The sequence below is a fragment of the Convolutriloba macropyga genome, chromosome 7 (assembly GCF_964194025.1).
Source record: "Convolutriloba macropyga chromosome 7, txConMacr16.3, whole genome shotgun sequence".
In the NCBI taxonomy this organism is placed as follows: domain Eukaryota; kingdom Metazoa; phylum Xenacoelomorpha; order Acoela; family Convolutidae; genus Convolutriloba; species Convolutriloba macropyga.
This window is the reverse complement of record NC_134474.1, coordinates 13,391,247-13,415,646: the sequence shown is the minus strand read 5'-3', so window position 1 is coordinate 13,415,646 and position 24,400 is coordinate 13,391,247. Positions and strand designations below refer to the sequence as shown.

At 36.1% G+C, this 24,400-nt stretch overlaps 2 protein-coding genes across 4 annotated transcripts in view; both read right to left on the bottom strand.

The window, feature by feature from the left end:
* Positions 1-24,400, bottom strand: part of LOC142342616 (ribonucleoside-diphosphate reductase large subunit-like) — a 95,582-nt gene that overhangs the window by 55,240 nt on the left and 15,942 nt on the right. The window lies entirely within an intron of this gene.
* The window catches only part of LOC142342615 (sodium-dependent neutral amino acid transporter B(0)AT3-like), a 41,055-nt gene that overhangs the window by 12,357 nt on the left and 4,298 nt on the right, over positions 1-24,400 (bottom strand). For 2 of the 3 annotated variants that reach the window (XM_075394028.1, XM_075394030.1), the window contains exons 2-4: positions 8,460-9,530; positions 7,045-7,997; positions 6,427-6,744 (exon numbers count right to left, since the gene is read on the bottom strand). In XM_075394028.1, the coding sequence (XP_075250143.1) occupies positions 6,427-6,744; positions 7,045-7,997; positions 8,460-8,785 (1,597 nt within the window). In that variant the 5' untranslated portion in view covers positions 8,786-9,530. Of the gene's footprint in view, positions 1-6,426; positions 6,745-7,044; positions 7,998-8,459; positions 9,531-11,863; positions 12,687-24,400 lie in introns of those variants that run through there. The other variant, XM_075394029.1, reaches the window with a different exon arrangement.

The window sequence follows — 24,400 nt, the reverse complement described above, 5'->3', positions numbered from 1 at the left end:
AGAAGCCCGAGTAAAGTAACTAAATGAGCAAATAAACACCGGAAGACCAAATAGAGCCAGTTGAAACACTCAGAAGAGCCCATCAGTAGAAGATTGTCCTGAAACATAGTCGATATTATTGAAATATGAAAATGTTACTCACCATTGTGTTGAATCTCTTACTTTTCGGCCCCACTTTTGAAACCCCGATTAATACAGAAGCAGCTCTGGATAAAGGTATCATCTTCCACAAAGAAGGAAAGATTCTGATTACCGAAAAGTTCATAAATGTGGAATTTTTAGTACCGTTTCCTCGCTATAATTTCACTATCAGACAATAAGTAGAGACTCTACTTAATGAACTCTCGAAAAAATGGATGACGCACTCGGAATTTTGCAACCTTACCCATAGCACTACTTACCGGAACCAAACAGCTGCCTTCAATGTTGATTGGCTTTACACGAAAATACTCAATGAAACCATAGAAGCCGAAATTGAAGTCCTAAAATTGTGCAACGAGACTGAAAAACTCCTTACTAGAGTCGAAGAAGACCCTCACACTCGACAAAAATGAGCCGCCCCGCTTGCAATAGCAGCCGCAGTTGCTGGAATTGGACTCTTTGGTCCAGGAATCGCAATGAGTAGCGGAGGATGCGGTGGAATTACAGGAATCTTCGGATCTTGTCAGCGAACGTCCCAAAATGCTGAGAACATCGACAGATTAGCCAACAGTTTCAACAGCCTCAATGACTATGTAATGGAAATCGGCGCACAAACCGATGAGAAATTCTTCCTAGTTGCTGACGAACTTGCAAAGGTTTACAAAGTTCAAAACGAAATGCAAGAAAACCAGAACAGAAACTGGAAACTAGTAGAGGAACAGTTTGCAATTATAGATCACAATCTGAACGCACTAGCAACCTGCATGGAAATCCAATTATCACAGCAACAATTGAATTTTAACTTTGATACAGCAGCTTCATTACTTCTCACTCTTTATGCAGATATTAAAAGTTACAGAGCAGCCTTATATTCTTTTAGAATTAATGTTATAAACGAAATTCCTACTTTGCTTGACAAACGTCTTCCAATCTCCTTAGTGCCTCGTAAATCTTTGATAAAGATCCTTGATTCAGTCCATGATAGCCAAAAGAACGCCCCAGATCGTCTAACTTTGGCAATACCCATGACTGACATACTTTCGTACTACGATGCAAAATTAGTACAAGAGATTTCGACAGTTGAAGACGGACTTTTACTGACATTAGCCATTCCCCTAGCCTCTAGCCAGACAGTGTTCGAAGTTTATCGTGCAATAGTAATCCCTATGCCTCAGAAGGACTCCGTAGACGCCTTACGATATGTAATAGAGGGAGAATACTTAGCAATCTCAGAAGGACAGATGGAAACCACAGTACTGACGAAAGCTCAGTATGACAACTGTCTTGGATCGCCACGATACCGAATCTGCCATGAGACAATGGAAACCCACCTTGGATTCTGCTCGTGTCTAGCAACCCTCAAGTTTCACCACACAATCTCAGCATTGAAAGTATGTGATACAGAGAAGGTTGTGTTACCCAACCCAGAACGAGCACAGAACCTTGGATACGGAATTTGGCTCCTAACATCAGCTTCAAGTGATTATACCCTTAGTGAGATTGGTATGGACAAAAATGGCCGACACATCAATGTTCCTCACAAAGGTTGTAACATCTGTTTAATCACATTAAAATGTGGACATACTATGTTCAGTGACAACATTAAGATTCGAGCTGATTTACAAAGTTGTCAGTACCTTCCAGCAACAAGAATTAATTTTAAATTACCAGATCCACTTGCCCATTTAATTGATTCAGTGCCTAACATACATGAACTTCCGAAATATGACTCTCCCACCGAAGCAAATCTCGATTTATTGAAGAAAGTTAAAACGGAATTTATTTACTCGAACAGAAAATTATCAGCAGAGTCACTAGATGCCATAGCAAAGCCAATTACCACTGAAATGAAGACATTCAAGCCAGCACTAATTGATAAACTTGAATCTTACGTACCGATCAAGCTTTCCCTTTCATTAACCATTATTGTTTTTATCGGAAATCTAGCGTTACATATTCTCTTCATGTTCTTATACCATAAAGTAGCCTTTGTACGACGAATGGTACCAAATTTCATGAAGCTTAACGGAACCAATGTACCGCTAAACCCAGTAGTTTCCGTACCCAAGCATCTGAAAGCAGATGTAGTCACAACTCTTGCCAAACAACTCAAGCAACCGCCAACAGTCATCTCTCCAGAAGAACTTGGAACCCTCAAACGACAACGACGAAATTCCATGCCTGCAACTTCTACCATATCACTCAACACCATGGACCGATTTAACACAGACGACGAACTGGACCATCAAGCTCAATCCCGAGAGGAGAGTATGCTTTAAGCTCTTGAAAGTCTTATATAAGTTTGACAAGTATTATTCCTCTCACACATTAAGTATCTCTTCATTCATTAAGCTTAACTAATCAGTGCATCATAAGTTCAAACTAGTACCTCAATTCACAACCTAAACCAGTGCTTTAAACCATTCATTCAACCAGTATCCTTCTTATCCTGCTTCTAACAGTTTAGAGCCATTATTCAAAGAAATAACCATGATTATTCCCAGTGCTAATTCAATGTCTCCTCTTAATCTTAACTTTCAACTTATGTCTTCACTCTTTTCTTCTGAATTAGCGCATTTTATCTCCCCTAAATGTTTCTTTAAAGCCTTTAACCTTGTCTCAACCTTCTTCATTTTAACTTTATCTTAACTTAACCTTTATTTCTCTTAACTTTTTTAATTGTCTTTAACTTAAATGCTTTCGTTCCAAAACTCTTTTCTAAGAAAACATAAATTGGGTGGCTCCAACAAAAATATGTTTATATCCTCATACTCGTGCAGATTATATGTTTTATAGAAAAATTGTAAAACCCCAGTTCTTTCACTAAAATTTTCATGGAAAATTTTCATAAAGTCGGGTAGTGTCACGCACCTATTTCGTCCCTCATAGTTACGCGATGATATTCCTTAAAATATCCATAATAAAGTGCTTTATATTAATTAATATTCAGTTAGTTTCAAGGCCATATATAGCCAGTATTTCCATCTAGGCCTGTAACCTCTAATTTGTTTATGTTTACGAAAAACAACCGCAGATTGACAGTTTTACTAGCAAACACTTCAAGTGCCTAAAAGCCTCAATATTTACTTTTTTGAGTTTCTTGATGATAAATTCACATAATCAGTAAATAACTTCATGAGAGATTATGTACTTGGTGAAGTAATTATTCTGATAAAGTAGGTGCTAATACGGAATTGTATATGTACTGAACAAACACCAAGAGACGTACAAAAGCCGGAAATTGCCCAACTTTTAAATCAGTAAATATTTGCGAAGGACCAATACAACTCAAGGCACAATCTTGCGGAACTTACGATCACCAGAACACCGGAGAACCAGCCTGACAATCAGTTGCCTATCATCTTATAAAAACTTGATAAACTTGAGAAACTTCTTGTTAAAATTATTAAATAATTCTTGCTAAAATAATTAAAGATTGAACTGGAAATTCTCTTGAAAACCTCCAAGTTTGATAAATTAAGTTACAGATGAAATAGCGACTAACTTAACACAAAAATGCAAGGCAAACTAGTGGATATATCACGCATCTGAACCGCTCAATAAAAGGCTATTGCTAGCTAATTTTATTCAAAATATATCTGCTAAAAATCTCACTGTGAAACACCAAAATAAGTCCTTGTAAAATGCCAATTATTTAAGTTAATTACTTCTAATATAAACCTCAATAACACCACGAGGAATAATATTAAAAATCAGTGCGTAACACCGACTAAACTAGGACAAATAACGCTAGGTTCATTTATAGCCTGCTTGAAATTGCTATTATAAGACCATATTATCATAACAATGACTCAAATTGAAAAATGAATCACTTTCGGCTCATTTCTGGCTCGATTCTTGACAAAAATGCAGCTGATGGATATCAACTTCCTAAATTATGAATGGGAACAATTAAGATCACACATAACAAGATGCAAATGGTGAAGGTCAAATGGGCTAGACAAAAACAAGTGATAAAAAAGAATACAGAAAATAATTTATGCAAATTTCATTCGAGAGCAATTAAAAATCTTTTGGAATTTTTGTAACAGTTTTCGGAAATGCGGACACTAAAATTAGAAAAATTGAAGGAAATCAAGTTATTAGAACACAAAAGCCCGCCGTCTGTGGGGTTGCATTAAGATACGCCCGCAATACTAATCGTTTTATTTTTCGAAATAAAAATAACACAAAACCCATAAAAACTGGAAAAGGAGCGTTTAACAAAATAATTAAATATTCTGAAACACGCCATAGAAGTGAGGAAAATACTATCAATTGTTTTTCTTCCCGACTAAAGTTATTTTCGTTTGTCGACTAAAATTCATTTGTTCTACAGCAAGTACAAAAATAAACTCGCGAATATGTCCAGTACGTCTTCTAACAGTAGCTGTTCAATGTTAATCAAAAATTCACTGATTCTAATCAAGTTCAAAATTTTTTCAGCCTGCTCAAAGTGCCATTGATTTACCCTCTTCAATAAATGCATGTTTAAAAGATCTTTGCATTGGTAATCATTTAAAACGTTGGCATCATTCTATGAAATGATTCGGTTTTGAAATAATTCAATCATAAAATTGGAAAATTGTTACTCCAAAAATTTGCTTGCGAATTTGTGCTTTTTAAATATCAGGAAAATTAAATCCGACGTTAATTGTTAAATTGATTCCACGTTTGAACCTTCTCAATTTGCAGCTGAATTTCCTGCAAAAGATCAAAAGAATTAAAACATAGCCGGCAGATTGCCGGAATAGCTGCGAAAGAATAGACCTGCGTGCCATATAATAGAGATAGAAACAGATACAGATCTAAATTGGAAAAAAAATCGACGCAGCTCAAAAAACTAGGCTAAAAAACATTCAGCGATAAATTAATAAAGCTTGTTAAAATTCATTCCACAGACGCCTCTTATTAGGGAAGTTTACTGCACATAGGAGTTCCTTTGACCTTAAACAAATTCAAATTAAACTTAAGTTTTAAAGTGCAAATGTCATTTTATTGAGTGAGGTAAGTCACGTATGATCAAAATCTAATCACGCAAATAACCTTAAAACTTTTGCTAAAGCGAGTGAGAAATGACGTCACTCGCGCAAATGCCGTTAGTGAGAGGAAGAAGTCATTCAGAAAATTTACTTTCAGCTTTGCTGTGTGAACAAATGTAAAACGAAAAAAGAGCGTCAGACGAAACAAAAAAACATAGCAGGACAAGTCCTGACGTACAATTCAAAGAATTTTCATTGACTAAACAGAACAACTAGACCTAGAGTGAACTATGAGTGAATTGAGAAAACCATTTTTGAAAAATCAGATCAAAAATAAGAAAAAAGAAACAAAAAATCAATGTCAAAATGCCGCATGTGAACAAAAAAAACCATTAGCGAGAAATGAAAATTTAATTGAAATAAAAAACTAGGCCTAGAATGAGCTGTGAATGGATTGGGAAAACCATTTAGAAAAAAATCCGATCCAAAAAATCGAAAAAACAGTAAAAATCAGAGTGAAATTGCCGCATGTGAACAAAAAACCACTACCGAGAAACCGAATTTTTGTTCAAACACCATTTTTGCACTCTACTTTAAAATTAGAGCGAAAAAAATTCACGCCGCAAAACCACTCGCGTTTTCGCTCCATTTCCTGTTTCGGCGTGACCAAAATCACTACTCCAATTTGACTTCAAAAATCATGAAAATGTGTGAACAGATCTTAAAAAAAAGACAGCGCCCCAATACAATTCAAATTCTTTGAATTGTAAAAAACCAAGAGCACCGCAATATAGCTACGCTCAGCTTACAGCTTCGCAGCTATAATAAATAATTCAGATGACTTGCTTCAAGATGTTAATGGATGTTGTCAGATAAAACTATTTTCTAAGAATTAATGTTGGTTTTGAAAAGTATATAAAAATAACCCATTCACGGCGGACGATTTCCTCTCAAACGACTGGCTAGCCTCGTCAGAAGCTAGGCCGGCTTAAGCATACTAGCTTCGGCTTATATGTAGGCGAATTTATCTCTCTTTAACAGTGTCCATGAATCACATAATTCGTGATCAGCAAGGCGTAAGGATCTCAGAGAACTTAATGCCGTCCGGGATACACCTGTTTATCCTATTTTTGACGACGAAATTCAAATGGTCAATCGAAAAAAATGTTAAGACAAAAAGTTGTTAGTACGAAAAATAGCATAAAGACTAGCGGAACTATATAATTGCAACAAACTTTGTTTGCGAGCAATTAATAACATTCAATGCCAAGCAGGATTTCTTTAAAATCTAACTAAGAAGTACCTGTCACATTGTCCAATTGCTTTCGAAACAAGCAATCCTCATATTGTTTTGTAGCTCTGAATCCCAGAACACAAAAGACAACAATGCTGACCATAATGGACGTTGCACAGTTTATTAAGCCAATGAGAATGCAGTCGAAATAGCAATTGTTGTCCAATGGCATGTAGCTTGAGAAGGCCATGTAACCTCCGAATCCGATTGACAGCGAGAACACGATTTGGGCTGAGGCCTCCAGCCACAATGTCGGATCCCAAAGCTTCGACATGTTGGGTGAGAACATTCGTTTGAGGCCGTTTTCAAAACCATCTAGTGTGAAGCCTGAATAAAAAATAATTATCAGTCTGAAACCAATTTAAACCATCTGCAATATAATTTTTGGAGGGTTTTATTGTAAAAAAGAATTATAGCTAACAAAAAAGAAGCTTGAATAAATACCTCTTCGACCTTATAATTGCTCATGTCTTAAGAAAAGAGCTTTAGTAAATTGAATTCAGCATAGTGGTATGATAAATTTATATAGCTTCAAGACCACATGCTGAATTCTTCCACGCTATGCACAATACAAATTCAAATACATAAATGCATAAGAAGAGTTACGCAAACGATTGAAAGATTTACCTCTAATCAGAAAGATTGCCAGTACGAAGTAGGGAAACAGAGCTGTAAAATACGACAGCCTTCCTGATCTGCGGATTCCCTTATTCAATGAGAGGAAAATAATGGTCCAAGCAAACACCAAAGTCGCACTGATTTTGAAATTAAACGAAACATCCTCGTCAATAGCTGGCGAAATATCCAGGGTATTCCGGTACCAAAAGTAGCGCACAGATCCCCAGTTTTCACACTCCGCAAGTGGACCCTCTTTATTGCGCAATTCGGAACAGTCGTACCAGGGTGCAGGGTATCCGAAGGATTTCAGGGAGTAGAAAAGACACCAGCTCACTACAACACTGTAGTAAACTGAGTTGACAAATGCTACGATCATACATGCTATTCCAATTCCACAAGCTGCAGGGTTCATCGCAGCCCAGACCAGTAGAGGACCTCTTTGCATTCGTTGACCAATAGACACTTCCAGAACAAACATCGGAAGTCCGACGAAGCAGAAACACAAGCAGTATGCAATTAGAAAAGCTCCTCCGCCGTATTTCTGTGCTAGCCATGGAAACCTCCAAACATTTCCCAGTCCAATCGCGAAAGCTACACATGAGAGTAAATACTGAGCTTTGTTGTTCCACTTTTCACGATTCAGTATTTCTTCATTTTGCGCAGATCCATTTTTGTTAGATTTCTTTTTGGAATAACGCGAGTTAATTTTGAGCAATGATTGCGGTTTCTTAATCGCCTCATATTGCTGCATGTTTTTGCCTTTCTGTACAGCTACTGTGTTCGTGCTTCGACTTTTGTAAAAGCTGTCTTTGTGTTCATAGACAATCGTTCTTCCTTTGAGCCGACCTACGTAATAAAATTCATGGGGTTTTTCTTTGACCAAATTCTGAGATTGGACTACTTGGTCTTCGAGCACACAAAGCATTTGGTCACCCAGACCTCCGTATACAATCCAGAAGTCACTGAAACAAGAAAGCCTTCTTACCAGAAGAGTATTTCTAACATAAAATTTCAATGTCGAGTTAAAAATAAAAAGGAACTTAAATGTCACAGAATCAAAATAGATCCAAATGTTATTCAATGTCAACAATCGCACTACTGCAAATCTAAGCAGAATTTGATTCAACGACTATCACAGTTGTTCATTAAAAATATATAGTTTAGTTTTACGTCATTGACTACGTCATCAAAAAATTTCTTGAACGGAACAGAGCATTAAAGAAAACCCGATCCCCCAATGTCTTAAATTTCTTCACCCAAATGGTACATAATAGCATTTTATAATGTCGCCTCCTATTGCTCACATAAACCATTATCAGTGCAAAATACGCATCAGGTTGTCCACACAGGCCTATGAAACCGGATTCCTAGTCAGCGTGCTAAAAAGTTAAACTCGAAAGATAAAGTTAAACTTCGTTTCTAACCTTCGTTTCTGGGACGGATTGTGAATTATGGAATTGATTAGAACCAGAGTGGCTGGAAATTCCACTTCAGCGCCCTCTTCCAGCTGATTGTAATCCAGAAAGGGAGTGAATTGTATCAACCTCTTTCGCTCTCCCAGAATATTAAACTTGATCCTTCCTGTAATGTTACCGATCTTAATCACTTCGGATCCCGTTATGTCGTTGCCACAATTCGCCATCGACGCATCCGATACCAGTCGCGCTTTTCCATTGGCTATAGGCGGTGAATGGCTAACAGAAGGCGAGCTAACTTGAGCTGATGTACAGCTATTTGAAGATCCTGACATAATGACCCCCAATAAATTTCAAACCAAAATGCGAAATGGAATACGTAATGAAGTCAATAATAGAGCAAATTTTATAAATTACTTCTAATTGAAGGTTTGAAGCAGATCTACTATATTGATAGATTGATGAATAAAATAACGCCAACTTTCTTATCAACGTCTCTTAGGTTTCTGTTGTTTCTTCGAATTAAACAACAGTCAAGTCACATGGAATAGTCTACTACTCGCATTCAGTATTTATCAAATGCCAATCACGTGATCAATGATTCGACTCACAATGAGTACAAATGACAGCAAGAATTTAACTAACTGCTTTTGAGGAGTTTCTTCAAAATCTCGGCAAACAAAAGCCACTCAGTGCAAAGTTAAAAGAGAAATTGAGTTTTGCAATTAGTTCTGGATAAATAACAGATGAGCGATAAGCTATGATGAAAGCAATTTTAGTTGATTTAATCGGGCGGGGTTCAAAACCAAATACATTCGTCAGAATTCGGACGAACGAAACGAAAGACCACTCCAATAAAATCAACTTCAATCCACAATGAATTATTCTAAAGACCGACCTGTTGTTTCTCTTTCAATATTCTTTCACGTAATATATAGATCGTATCAGTTTAAATAAACATAATCAATTCATAAAGAACAGAACAAATAAGTAATTCTGACTTCATTGCTGTGAGTTATTGCCATGCAAGTATCAAGCTCTGCTACTGAGATTAATTAGTCGGATGAATACAGAAAAGGTCTGAAACGTACAAAAATTTAACCAATATAATGTGCACACCAGTTAAAGAATTTGTTAGTTTTTGAAGAAAAATATCTACAGAAGATTCTCGGTTCAAGCCGTGAAACTAATAGTCCTCAAAACTTATCCGTGTTCACAGTAATTTTGTGAGAATAATTTTGTTCAAGGCGATCAGAGAAAACAACAAAATTTTTGCTTTGAATTCTGAGCTCAGAGCGCAAAAATTGATTTAAGATCAATCGAATCCCGAGCAATGTAAAACAGCTTATGAATGAAAATTTCAGTTCAACGAATTTCCGTTTCAGTTTGATAAATTTACATGTTCCACGCCACGTTTTTTGATACAACCTTTTTAATATCAAGGTCTAAATGCTATTTTATCCATTAAAGGCTAATACCTCAGCCTTCAGAGGTGAATTTGCCACTAACAGCAATTGTATCAAAGAAAACCCATTTATTGTAATAGACACTTATAGGTTTTGCCAGTACTGACGAAGAAAAATAAGGATTGAATGGAGACACTTTGACTCAGAAATAACCCCAAAAAGCGGACTTCAAAACACTAATGATACCTAAAAAATGAGGAAGCTTAGAACAATATAGGCAGGCAATTTAAACTGATTTTAGTTCATTTTTCTTCATTTCTCAAAGAGCGGAAAAGAAGAACTAACAATGATGCTCATAAGTTAGTAAACGCACGGAGATGAATTAGGAAAAAGCTTTGACGGCTTTGAAATCTTGAAAAGATTGCTATAACAAGATTACAACCACACGAGATTAGGCTGCGTCAATTCAAGAACACTTCGTCCAATCATACCACCATCACTCCAACCCAATGCAAAAAAATAATTTATTGAAGAGTGAAAAGAAAGAATGAAGAGCGAAAAGTAGACTAGAGGAGTCCAAGAAATCCAACGCTAATTGTGGCAAAACTGCAGATATTTGACTATAAAAAGTGCAGCAGGGCAGGTACCTAATTATAAAACTGAAAAAGCCAGCGACCCGCCTCATTTCATTCAATAAATAAAACGAACCTAAACAATTCAGGATAAAAAAAACGAGTATAATAATAGAAATAATAGAAAAAACAGATCGAAGTAAGCGTTCCGCAAAAGCGCACAATCCTTTTCTCCCAATAATTAAGTACGAAGAATCTATTGTGACATCATAATTACCTTTTGATCTGAGAGTAACATAACTAACTGAGAGTAAATTGTATCACAAGGACCAATAGCCACCTGCAAGAAAGTTCTAAGAGAAGATATGACAATATGAATAGTTAGGGATTAAGTGTGGCCTATCAACGAATTGGGGACCAGACAATAACACGATAGAAAATAGGTAAAACAGTCTGGAACATTAAAAATTAGCTATTCTTTAACGTCTAAAGTTAATCAGATTTTAATAAGTGAGAAGCCGATACTCGGGTGGAACAATGGGGGGGATGCAAGTGTGTGATATCAATTAATCAATTAATAGGAACATGGTTATTCAAACATATTGCTTCAATATTAAATGCCAGCAGAGAATTGACATTTTAACTTATTCTGATAATCAGAAAAGCAGTTAACTTCAACCGAACAGTAATCACAATTTAGCTGAAATCAATGAAAGCTTTTGCTTTTATTAGCCCACAAACCTTTCCAAAAATGAAATGTGAAAATCTAACCAAACTAGGTTGCAACGCTTATAATAGCCATTAAAGGTAAAGGCATTCAGAATACGGATTGAATTCAGAATGGGGTGGGTTGGTGATTAAAATATTGAAAAGGTGACTGTCAAAACCAGAAGTTTCCATCTTCTTCAGCTTGAATTTGAATGCGAAAAAGTCTATCAGAAGCACCTGCTAACATGTTAATGAATCTCTTGACGTCAATAACGTCTCATTTTCCGGTCACGACGTTAAAAATTTAGCTCAAGAACAAGTGAAATTTCGTCAATTAATTTTTTTGCAGTTTCTTCCACGATGATCAAAATGAGTTAACCCATTTTAGAAATATAGGAAAAAATCCGAATGATCATTATCGACGTTTACTGGTATCGACTGTAAAGTTCAAGCACGAATCTTTTTCGCTCCCTATATCGAACTATACGGTCCTTCGATATGGTTGCCAATACAATTCATTACGGAAGTTAGTCGTTCGTAGATTACGATGATGAAAGCAATTGCCTTTTAATTTTCGACCTTACGTAACTAGCAGCCAATTATGAATTTTGATCAGCAGATTTTAAAATTCTATTATCGAATACAACAACCGTACTCTTTAACGGGTGTAGTGATGGCTATCTAATTGATTTTTTTAAAAAAAATGATAAAGTAGCAAGTACTTCACCTGGTTTAGACGAATCAAAGAACATACTTTAATTCAAAACAACAAACAACGCACATTTGCTCAATATGAATATGCTCAAAATGCCAAGAGAGTTACGAACTGTGAATCAAAACAGCGGCAAGCAAACACTAAAACTGCCAACTAGAGCAATGTTGTGCTTCAGGGGCGCAAATCGTGGTGACAAAATAGCACATAGAATAACAATTTGAGCACTTTTAGGGAATGCATAAATAAAAAGGAATAGTAAATACTCAAAAATGCAACGGGGCTCAAAAATCAATAACAGCCACAAAAGCCAATCCCTTTCCACGCGAAATATCAAGAAGACTCTTTTACGTCTGATCTGTAAATTTTAGAGCCAATACAAAAATGGTTGCTCTATGAGGGGAACGGAATTATAAAAGCTACACTACAAGTCTTGCAAGGTTATATTTCTTTCCAATTAGTAATTGAGGAAATTGAATTTCTTTCTACCCCAACAACAGTAGTCAACTAGTAGTACACTTTGGAATGTGTGTACATTCGAGGTACCACCAAAACAAGCTACCGTTCCTTTAGATTCGGTAGCTACATTATGTACTAAATGAAAAATAAGTAGAGGAATTAAATTTCCCCAATGCTTCCTTACAGTACATGTAAAATAGTTGTCTAATGTAATCAAAAAACATTGTGAACGCGTCCCATTTTACACTACTTTGGGAAGAGCTGAACAAACAGATTTCTTGTCTCTTTTGTGAACTTTTGTATTCTCTTTTGTTTTACTAGAACGGAAACGAAGCACAGGACGCTGAAAAATTCAATATTTTTTAGACCTCAAAACAATCAGCAAAAAGTCCCCAGGCTGAACTACAATGAAAAGATCGTAGTTTGATCTGAAATTGTCACGTTCTGAGCTCAGCTAGCAAGCATTGCAATAATGAAAGCAACGAGTTCAATCTGATAAGAGAACTAAGCTCCACAAAACATCAACATATGTGTTATGGAGGAAGATTAGGACAATTGACTAAATAAATGGACAGAGAGCAACTATCGAAAAAAAAAAATTTCACAAAAAAACAAAAGAAGGGCAAACTTTGTTCTAGATTAATGCTAGAATGAAATAAAATTTACGGAGATGAAAAAAATTAATTAAAAACTTGAAAACCAGTATACAAGCTGACATCAATCAGCCTGATAAATGACCTAGCTTTGGTTCATCTACATTAATCATGCTTATTCATAAAAGTTTCTCCATTTTATTCATAAAATTAGTTCAGAGGCGCTAAGTCCTGTTCAGAACGAAGTATCGAGAGAATGACTGTGACAAAAATGCTACATAAATAGCAATTGGAATTAGCTTTTACAACAGTGTCCATTAATCAATAATCGAAAGATCTAGGTAGTTGGTATGGTATAAAAAATACAGCTAGCCGAACCAGAAAATACATTTAGCCGCACCAGATGAACATTAGTTAAGCGTTCAAACTCAACATAGAGAACGCATGTTTGGGCAGAGTAGTTAAAGCTCCATATTTCATCTTTGAGGCATGCAAAGCACGCAGCAGGGGAAGCAAACCATGAAGCAGTCTCAGACACCCTCTTTAAGGCTGTCGTACACAATGGCTTGCCAATGAGGTATACAGGCAAGCTTCTACCCCGTGGATACATGAGACGAGGAATAGTGGCGGCTCTTAACCAGTGAAGACAGCAGGCATGCTAGAAAACAGAGGTTGTAGAGATCACATAGTAACAAACATTGATGAGTTCCTGACCATTAAATCAGTGGTCAGAAATCCCAACGGAGAGGCTTCCAGAATACTGGGCAGAGGTTATGTGAGGATCAGCATACCCTAAATAGAGGCGAAATCTGATGAAAACTCAAGAAAAATATTTTGTGCGTGCCTGACTATTCTTCAAACATTCTATTAGTCTCAAGATGCAGTGAAAGGGGCCAAAGCTTTAATTTCGAGAAAGAAAATAGCTGCATGAGACTCCAGAAGGGAACTCCGGTAAAAATATCCAAAAACTATTGTTTCACTTACCCTGCCGCGTTCCATCTCAAAAAATGTCCCTTTTCGAAGTGACGGTCACCTAAAAAGAATCCTTCAAGTGCCTTAGGTTCAAGTATGCCGACTTCTCTTTCTCGTCCTCAAAAAGACAGCAACCAAAAAAAGATAATTTGTTAATTGAAGGCTTAGGTTTTAATACCTCGCATCAGCTCTACTGTGCATCTGTCTACCCCTCGTCGTACAACCAATTTGTGATCCTCTCTGCGTGCAGAATTGCTTCTGGCTCATCATCTTAGGAAGTCAATGAGCAAACATCTTGGCATCTCTAGCATTGTTTTGTTGCACCTCTCAGCTAAACAATTGTTGTGTCGTCTCTGACATGGTCTTTTCCTGTCGAATACCTGTATCTAAACGGTATGTCCTGAACTTCTCTTAGAGAAACTCCATCGCATTGTCTTCTCTCCAATTCGTGGGCGTCCCCACACTTAGAACAAACTTCCGCGGGCAGGTCAGTGCACTTCTTTCAGTCCTTTGTCCCTGATGCATTCCTAGCAACATCCGCTTGATTTAGTAACTCAATCGTCCTATTTTTGCTTGCAGTGTCAAGTATAACGCTGTTGGAACTCATCTTGAGCTCTAGCACGCTGCAGGGTAAGTGAAACAAATAGGAGTTCAAGATGAGTTTCAAAAGCGGTATACTTGACACTGCAAGCAAAGAGAGCGATTGGGTCATCCAAATCAAGCGGATGTTGTTAAGAATGCACCAGGGACTGGGGGACTCGAAGAAGTGCAATATGTGCACTGACCAGCCCGAGGAAGTTTGTTCTCGGTGTGGGGACGCCCAGGAATTTGAGAGAAGACAATGCGATGGAGTTTCTCTAAGAGCAGTTCAGGACATACTGTTTAGATAAAGGAGAAGACCATGTCAGAGACGACACAACAATTGTTTAGCTGAGAGGTGCAAAAAGACAACGCTGGAGATGGCAAGATGTTTGCTCATTGACTTTCTAAGATGATGATCAAGAAGCAATTCTCCACGCAGCGAGGATCACAAATTGGTTGTAAGACGAGGGGTAGACAGATGCACAGTAGAGCTGATGCGAGGTTTTAAAACCTAAGCCTTCAATTAACAAACTATCTATTTTTGGTGTCAGTCTTTTTGAGGAAAAGACAGAAGTCGGCATACTTGAACCCAAGGCACAGGAAGGAATCTTTTTAGGTGACACTGAGGTCGGAAAAGGATATTTCGTAATCATACCAAACTCACGCAAGGATATGGCAGTTCGAGATGTGACTATCGAGGCGCCCGAAGAGGGCTCAATGCCTGACAACACAGAGGATGCAGACCTACTTGCGGAGGGTTCATGGCAGCCTGTCAACCATCTCTTAGATCGAGGATACCTTCATCTGGGGATCCGACACAGATGATGGTCACCGAGACAAGGACAACAAAGAGGAACAGAGCACATCTATTGAAAAAAGAAGGAGTGCCATGAGGAGTCCAAGAGACTGTCACTGGTAGACAATAACACAGGCTACATCTCAGTCTGGAGCAGGCGGACACAAAAGCACCCAGACGAAGGACAGGAGCAAGGAATATTCCAGAACTATTGCGGTGACTACATGGAACCAAAAACAGTCTACAAAGCCAACGAGGTGGTGATCGGAACCCGTGGCACCGGGCAGTGTAGCTAGGACAAGGTCAAGGCACTCCAAGAAAAAAATTGAGATCTAGTGAGACAATCCACTGACAGACGTAATTCCGGGAAACTTGCTACATGAACACAAATTAAGACCCAGTAGTCAAGTTGACGAATGCAAAGAACGCTATCAGGCTTCTAACAAGTGGAAGGACTGGACTACCTTGGGAATTTTGCTCCTACATGTAAGCCAGATACGTTCAAGATTCTACTTCAGCTATCAGCAAAACGGGGCCATAGGATGCACCAGTTTGATGTCAAGACAGCTCTCCTGACCTCACTTATAGGGGAACAGAATTATCTGAGCGGCCACAAGCATTTATGAAACCGGGAACAGATGGAGAGAAGTTAACATGCCGACTGAATAAATCAATTTAGGTTCTGAAATAGGCTGCTAATAACTGGTACAGGTTGATGAATTTTTTATTTAGGCAGGGTCTCGAGAAGCAGGAACGATCAACGCTTGTTCGCAAGAGCGAGACAGTTGGTCACACTTTCATCCTGGTCTGGGTTGATGACACCATAGCAGCATCAAGAAGCGTGACAAAGATCTCCAATGTCAAGAGGGCACTCGAGGCCACCTTTCACAAAGAAATCGGGTTTCTTGGCCGCAGAATTAGACGAGAAGAGGGCACAGTGATAGTTGCTCAGGAATGCTACATAGAAACAACGCTGGAGCGGTTTCAATGGGATTAATGCAAAACCCTCAAGGCTCAGCTGACTCGAACTTGACACTAGAAATTAATTCTTTTACTTAGTTAAAAACACTTATCATTCCATCTGGTTAAGTCCATAACCCAACATTGAGGAACAGTCAAAATCATCCTCCAATTGAGGTATAACTGAAAGGTGATTTTAAAAATCATAACAAATTTAATAAAATTAATCATAATAAATTCAATAGAGAACAGCTACAATCAATAAAGCAAATATCCCTCAGAAAAACTTTTGATACCGAGCTTGTTCATTCATGGACAACTGATTGCGGTTGGGGTTGAAACCGCCAACAAAATGAAAACATCATTGGGAAAACATTATTGGCAGCCATTCCTATCAAAATATTGAAGATTGATGATCGTTGGCTGCAGTTTAAGAAAATACGCAGTTATATATTGTTGCTCCATCTAACCAATTGATGGATTGGCAATAGATACTCAGTCAGACCATCTCTATTGGCTGATTTGATTCTTGTGCTTTTAATTTTTTACGAACATGACAAGTAAACAACTTGAACGAACAAAATACTGATTAACTATTTAAACGAAATATAAAATTGAATTACATATAAAAAAAATTAATCGCATAGTTTTAAGGTTTTATGGGCACCGTTTTTCATTTTCAAAAGCTTTTGAAAAAATCATAAGTGCTGTAGTCCAACAATTTCCCTATATCAAACCAAAATATGGGAATAAAAAATGCTCTTTCACAGTTTATTTTAACAAAGACTTCACATAGATTTCACACCATTGCATTCTGTGATTATACAATCTGTGAGGCATTCTCAACAAAATGTAAACGTAACTTACACAAATTATGAAAAAAATAATCATTTTACCGCTGCAGTTATAACATTTTTTTCAGCATTCAGAAAAAGTCTCCCTTAAAAGGATGCAGATTCATTTCAATGATACTCAACTGAAGCATCAAATTTTGAAAAGAACCAATTCAATCTGTAAATCGACCAAATATGGTACTAAAATGGCAAAAGCAGAATTTTCATTCGATTCCATTTTATTCAGGAAACAACATTCCCAGTTTATGAACCTCATTCACTCTTTCTAAGTAAACAGTTTTATTACAGCTGCACTTTATTGGCTTTGAGTTAGATAGCATCAGACGCTGCTGACCGAACTTAAGTTCGCAATTGAGATCAATCAAAAGTTAATTTCAAAGTGAAAAGTGACACGCCTGATAAAAACAATTACAAAAGAGAAAAACTCAATGAGAACACATAATTACATCAAGTACGCCAACTTAGTCACAATTTTCTGCAACTTGATAACAATAGAGCTGCTGAAGCATTGGATTCTGTCATCGGATAAAATGTAACAGAAATTGTTTCTTAAGACCAAAATAAACCATTCGAAAGCAATTAGATATAAATTGAATTCAAAGACTAAAAAAATTATGCCATGGAAGAAACAGGCGTGGCATTGTCTAAAAATTATAGCAGAGTACGTGGAGTATAACTGAAATTTTTGATAAAAAGTGGTCTCGCTTACATCAACAGTAAAAACTTTCAGAAAAAAATCAGAAATTTGATAAATATAATAACCTTGAGTAACAATTTCAACATATGAGCTACAGGAGCCATACAAAAGTAGTTGTTGTGGTAGCTGCGTAAAAAAAAGACCAGCATAGGACAATTTGACCTCAATCAAACGATTATTGTGAGGCTCTTGGTTGAAGCTAGTTTTCGTTATATTGAGTCTAGCCTCACTTACAAGGCGGCTCGATATTGTGCATTTGCACATAATGTTCCGACACCACAAATCTACATTTTGACTTAATCGTCAAACAAATGAGGAAGAGATAGGAAACATTAAAAAAATTGACAATGTTCGAAAACAATTGGTGTATGAGTAAATGTCACAAAATCAAACTTCTAAATGAATTAATTGATGCAGCATTACAGGACCATGGGGGCCAACCGTTAATTTTTAGACCTGCTGTTGGGACCTACCAGACCACTGTGCCCCACAAGGCAAGAAAAACACAAAATAAAACAACAAAAAACATTGATTACGGACAAAACTCAATATCTTTTATTTGACAGAACATTTAGCAATAGTCAAAATAGTATCAGATACAACCAAAACTTAACAAATCAAATTGTACTATACAAAAAATCAGATTCAACTTGCCTTTAATGAGAGTAATTAACAAAAAGCAGCGAAGCTCAAAAACCCATTGAATTTTGAACCCAAATAAATTCAAAACTCATAACAACCATCAAATTTCTCTACAAAATAGATGGATTTACGTGTAACTGCTTGAGAAGCCAACATCACATGCCTTTAGGGGCACTAAGTAGTAAGAACACAAAATGACAAAAAGGGAAAGACTGATAAAAACACAAAAGATTGCGAAAATATAACGCCATTAACGAAAAAAGTCTTAAGTATCCACTAGTTCCTAATGCGAACAACATTGAGGCCTGTTTTAAAAATGGCAATATGAAATAACAACAAAAACAACAAACTACATTGACAACTCCCAAAAATTAAAAGGTTTATTGAAACCCAGTGCCACAGACGAAAGAACAAAAACCAGTAGAGATTATTGTTTACAGGAAAAGAACGTGCAAAGGAACTAAAAATTATGAGTTGCCAAATAGATGAAAAATTAAATTGATACAGGTATATTCAATGTCATTAGAATTATCAACTGTCAACAGGAGGAGTTCAAAGAAGTTCAATTATACCTCAATACGTATCCAATTCAAATTTTCATTATTCAGAAAGTGCCATGATACGACCAAAACAACATCAGTTACACGCAAAAAAAAACAGCTTAAAATGCTAGAAAAAATACCAGAAAAGTGTCGAAGTCATTGAAACAATGGGTACACCATCCACTGAAAAAGTTATGTTCGCCTGGGCCTCCTTTCAAGAGCAAAAGGACCCAAGTTTGTGTGATATTGTGACTCGTGAACGAATAGGAACCGCAAAAATAGGCAAAAAGCAAAAAAAAATATGAAGCTTTTCATGAACACGAAGCATCAAAAGGATTAGAGACAGCACAAAAACGTTAATAGATTATTTTTTGCTTTGCTCCAAACAATGTGGTGCTAAAAGCAAAAAATTCCTTGATATATTTTCAAACAAATATTGAAAACTTTCAAAGCCATCAATTAAAACAAAACCTCCATACAGTCTAAATTTTCCTGCACTAAGGAGCTGTGTCAGACATGCATCCAAACCACGAGGGAGGAGGGGGGGTGATATTCCCGCTGAAATTTTAGAAACAAACGGTAACATTAGGTTAGTAGAGATCTTAGCAATTACTTCCAGTTTCAGGCCTAAAAATTAACAATTTCAACAACATGACGGAAAAACGTCTCAGTCCTTTTTCCTGGTTAAAAACTATTCAAAGCACCATTTGTCCCCTGCATCAGGAAATTTTCTGGACAATTGAAGACTTTAGGCAATTCAGAGCTCTCAAACTAGCAAAAATCACTTCTGAAAACGAAAAACTAAAAACAGAGAATGTATTCGTTTCAATTCAAAAGTGATTCTGTCATTCTCAACATTCTCACTTCATTAGAACTAACCATTTGAGTTTTTTCAAAACTTTGGAGACGTAAAAAAACCGGTTTCACGAAATTTGCATTTTTTATAATGTCAGAGCAGATAGCTCGCACTAATCTCTAGTGTAACGATATACAGATGAATTTGAATTGGATTAGAGTTTAAGGATTGCCAGGTTGATTTATATAATGCACTCTGTATTTTGAAACTGCTCTTCGAACTGATCATTTCCAGCCTTTGGACGTTTGTGATAACAGAAAAACCAACATGTTTATTAATTGTGAAAAGGCTCATATGAAAAACTCATTTTTCGAAAAATAAGAAAATTCTTTTTAGTTCACAAAAAAATTAAATTTCCCGTAATCTTTAGTGCCCAAAGGAACAAAACCGCCTAAACACAAAAAATTTACTGATAACCAATGTTCTTCAGAGCTACAAAATAAGAACCTTCAAGAACACATTCAACGTTTCTTTACATATTAGACACGACTAGAAGACATAAGACAAAAAAATTGAAAAACAAAAAAAAATCTTTAAGTGTCAGTTTTAAGATTTCCAACACAATTGCCTCACGAAGTCCACACCGAAAGTTTCTAGAAAAACGATCAGGACAAAATGAACGGTGAAAAAATGAACGAGCAATAATGAGTAAAGATCAGAGGCCAAAAAGAAAATTTTAAAAACGTTTTTTTTTGGGCGAGAGCTGAATTTCTGTGTGTGTGTGTGTGTGTGTGTGTGTGTGTGTGTTTGTGTGAGCATATATATGGATGTTCGTATTTGTACGGTGAGCGGTATTTGTTCAAGCCAGAGAAAAAGAATTATTGTGAGAAAAATAGTATATTTAAAAGTTAGACACACAAAATTTAAAATTCTACAAAATACTGTTTTTTTTAAAAGTTGCTGATAACACGTCTGCGAGATTTTGAAAAGTTATTCGTACCAACATGCTCTAAAATCAAAGATGAGAACAAAATTCGAGAACTTTCAAAAAATTTGTCTCAGATTTTAGTCTGATTTTTACAATTCAGGATACAAATACCTCATTAAGTCTAACCTGGCTTTCCAGAAAAGAACAATCAAAACATGAGTAAACGTTGACGAACTTCGAGTAAAGATGAGATGCCTAAAAAAAATAAATATTTTTTGTTGTTGCGATTACTGTATTTGTGTTTGTGTGTGAAAGTATCTATGGGTGTGCATTTTGTAATTTGTGTATTATATATGTCTAATAGAGTTGAGAAAAAGAGAATTAGTATGAGATAGTTCATTCAAATGATAGACACAAATAAGGCATAGCGCAAAACATGTAGAAAACTTCCTTAAGATTTGCTATAGATTGAGGCTTTCCAGGGGGAAAAATGTGGTAACGCGTGAGATTTTGAAAATTAATTGTTGCAGCATGCCCATGAAACATGAAAAATAATCAGTTTCGAATAACTTCAAAATGTTCATTTCAAATTTCAGTGTCAATTTTACGATTGCAATGGCCTTGGTAAGCCCACGCCAGATTTTGCACGTAAATGAACGCCGGGGAAATTTGAATAAAGATCAGATGCCAAGATATAAATGTTATGGCTTTTTCGGTGTAGGGGTTTGTATTTGGATGTGCGCTTTTGTATGTGTGCATAAGTGTCTTGTATTTGTAATGTGCGTGGTATGTGTTTGTGCGAGGGAGAGAAAGAGAAAATAGTCTGAGATAGTTAGTTTTTTAGTTTCTGAGGTAGAGTGCGAAAACATCACAAAATTAGGAAAAACTATATTAGTTGCTATTAAATTTTTTCAAATAAGTCCAAAACCAAAACTATGTGCTTTAAGTCTCCATGATCAAATATCTGCGAGATTTAAAAAACTAATTGTCCAATTATTCTCATGAAAAGTCAAAATTGAAAAAGTGTCAAAATACAGTTCAGCGTCAAAATTACAGTAACCGATACAATTGCCTTAAAAAGTCAACGCCTAATTTTTAGAAAAAAAAAACAAAAAAGCTAATTGAACAGTGACAACCCTTCAGTATTGACCAATTTCCAGAAATAAAGTTTTTTGGGTTTCTCTAACAGCATTTCAAGATTGCAGAGAGATACGCTGGAACATTCTGTGCTATGCACAGACTCGCACGAGCCGTATTGTTCACAATTTATATTAGGTCGTTCTTTCTTGGCCTTCTAACATCAAAGTAAGTCTCACGTTCAGCGTATGAAAAATGCTATTCAGAAATTATCATTTAAAGAAGGGTCCTTACCGCATTTGTATTTGATTGTAATCTCAAAAAGCTTCAAAACTAAATTAAAACAGCAAAACAAATTGGCTCGATCCCATAATCGGCAGACAAAACTTCAATAAAGTCTTAAAATATGCTGAGGCTACGCCAAAACAAACATGACGACCGTCAACTTCAACAAAAACAAAATTCATTTCTGGCACCTAGTGCCATTTCATTCACAATAAAACATACAGACGTGAATGGAATAATTGGTTCCTCCCTCTGAGACCAAATTAAGTCAATATTCCTCAAATCAGCAATAAATTACATCTAATTGTAAAAGGAAAATTAAAATGCCTTTATCCAATCTTAGAAAAAGGTTTAAATTGCTACAACAAATAAATCACGTTAATCAACATTGAAAAATAATTGAGAAGGGACAAAAAGCGTTCAAATAGTAGTTTTATCTATGAGAGCAACCAGCCAAAGTTGCAATAATAATTTCGACACTTAATAAGTAATTCCTGATATTTGTGAACATGTAAGTCTTTAACCTAGCGGTTATTTTTAATTTATATACTTTCGCCAAAAAAAATCAGAACTATCTGACTTGCCAATCAACCTGATACTGAACTTCATAAATAAAGATACTTCTATATGTAGTAACTGTTATGTGGCCGCAGTAATCAAGATATGATTGCAAAGGAAATTTGCGGCACGTTGACAATTAAAAGCTTCACTAAGCGCAGCTTCAATGAGCTCTTTGATACTAAAGTCAGTTTATTTCAGTAAGTTCTTTCCATTACGAACAGCTTTCAAAATATATACGCATCAACAAAAATTTTTTAAGGTGAAAACGATACAGCGAGAAGAACAATAGTTTAGCATACCGTTTAACATTTAGGTCAGCTTATACGAATATTAAATGTTCAATGAATGAATGGGAATACGCCTAAACTGTTGGCAGCATAGCATATAGCAATTAATTAGAGACATTTTTTTTAAAAAAATGAATAACAATGTAGTAAAGAGAAAAAATTAGCAAGGAATTCCTGCTTACTGTTACCGTAGCCATAAATTAATAAAAATCAATCTTCGGTGAAAAACTTTGGCCAAGGATCTATTAAAAGAATATTAACTAGAAGCCCAACGATTCAGTTCAACGAATAATTTTGTTAACACATTTGTGAAACGCTTTGAAAACGTAGTACATCTCTAAATTAAGAGAGACTTATCTCCTCAATCGTCAACGGAAGATAGACAACCTAAAAAAGACATAGCTGAAAAAAAATTAAATCACAGATAATATCGCATACCACAGCTATTAAGTAGAAAACGCAGACGAATAATCCCGGCTATTTTGGGCACAATTAACTGCGTATAATAACTTCAGCGACATTTAACGTGATTAACTCGTAGCATTGGTAATATGGTGAATGTTTGCAAAAAAACTCATTACATTCTGCTATCTATTCAGTTCAATACATAATTCTGCCTCAAGAACAGGTGTTGGAAAACTTATATCTGGCTCCTCAAAACCAGAGCACACTACTTCAACAAAACTGATGAACATTGCTGATGAAAATTCCTGAATTTGCTGATGTTTCTGAAATAGCTAATAAAGAACGGAGTTCCGATATCAAATATAGAGAAGTTATTTTACATTAACAAAGAAATAAACTAATTATTTTGAGGAAAACAAAATAATTAATCTGTTCACTTGATTTAATCATAATAGACTTTGGTACCAAAAAGCTCCGAAGAGCACAATTTGTGCCCTTTAAGCTTTACTATAGCTCAAAACGTTTGATTTGAGCTAAGGCGTGAAGAAATGCATAAAATCTTGAACTTTTAAACGAAATTTCATTCTCATTTTCTCGATTTACACAGAAAAGATAGTTAAGCTGCTTTGTTATTTTACTGTTTGCCACGCTTCTGCGATTCGAAATGTCCAATTTTCATGGCCAAAAAAACAAGAACAGCTCAAGATTAAGATCTAGTAAATATGAATTCAAACGACACCAAATAGTAACCGGCTAACAAAAAGAGCCGGATGTACCTGAATGGCCACAGCGTACCGATCTGAATCTAATCAAAAATTTAGAAAAAGTGTCGGAAAATTGAATCAGATGTCACAAGAAACATGTACAAAAACTACACAAACCGTCTAGTTGATGGTCTAGTTGATGATAGAACCTATCTAACGTAATGACTCGTTACAAGAGAACTGATTTGAACTGAGTAGCAGATCTAAATCAGGTTTTTAAAATTAAATATTATAGTTTAAAAAAACAGCAAAATTTGGGTCTACATAAGTTAGAATATAACCATGCGAATCCTTCGGCAATTCAAGCTCAGCACCGATTGGCAAAGCCTTCGGCTGAGTTCTAACTGCCTTA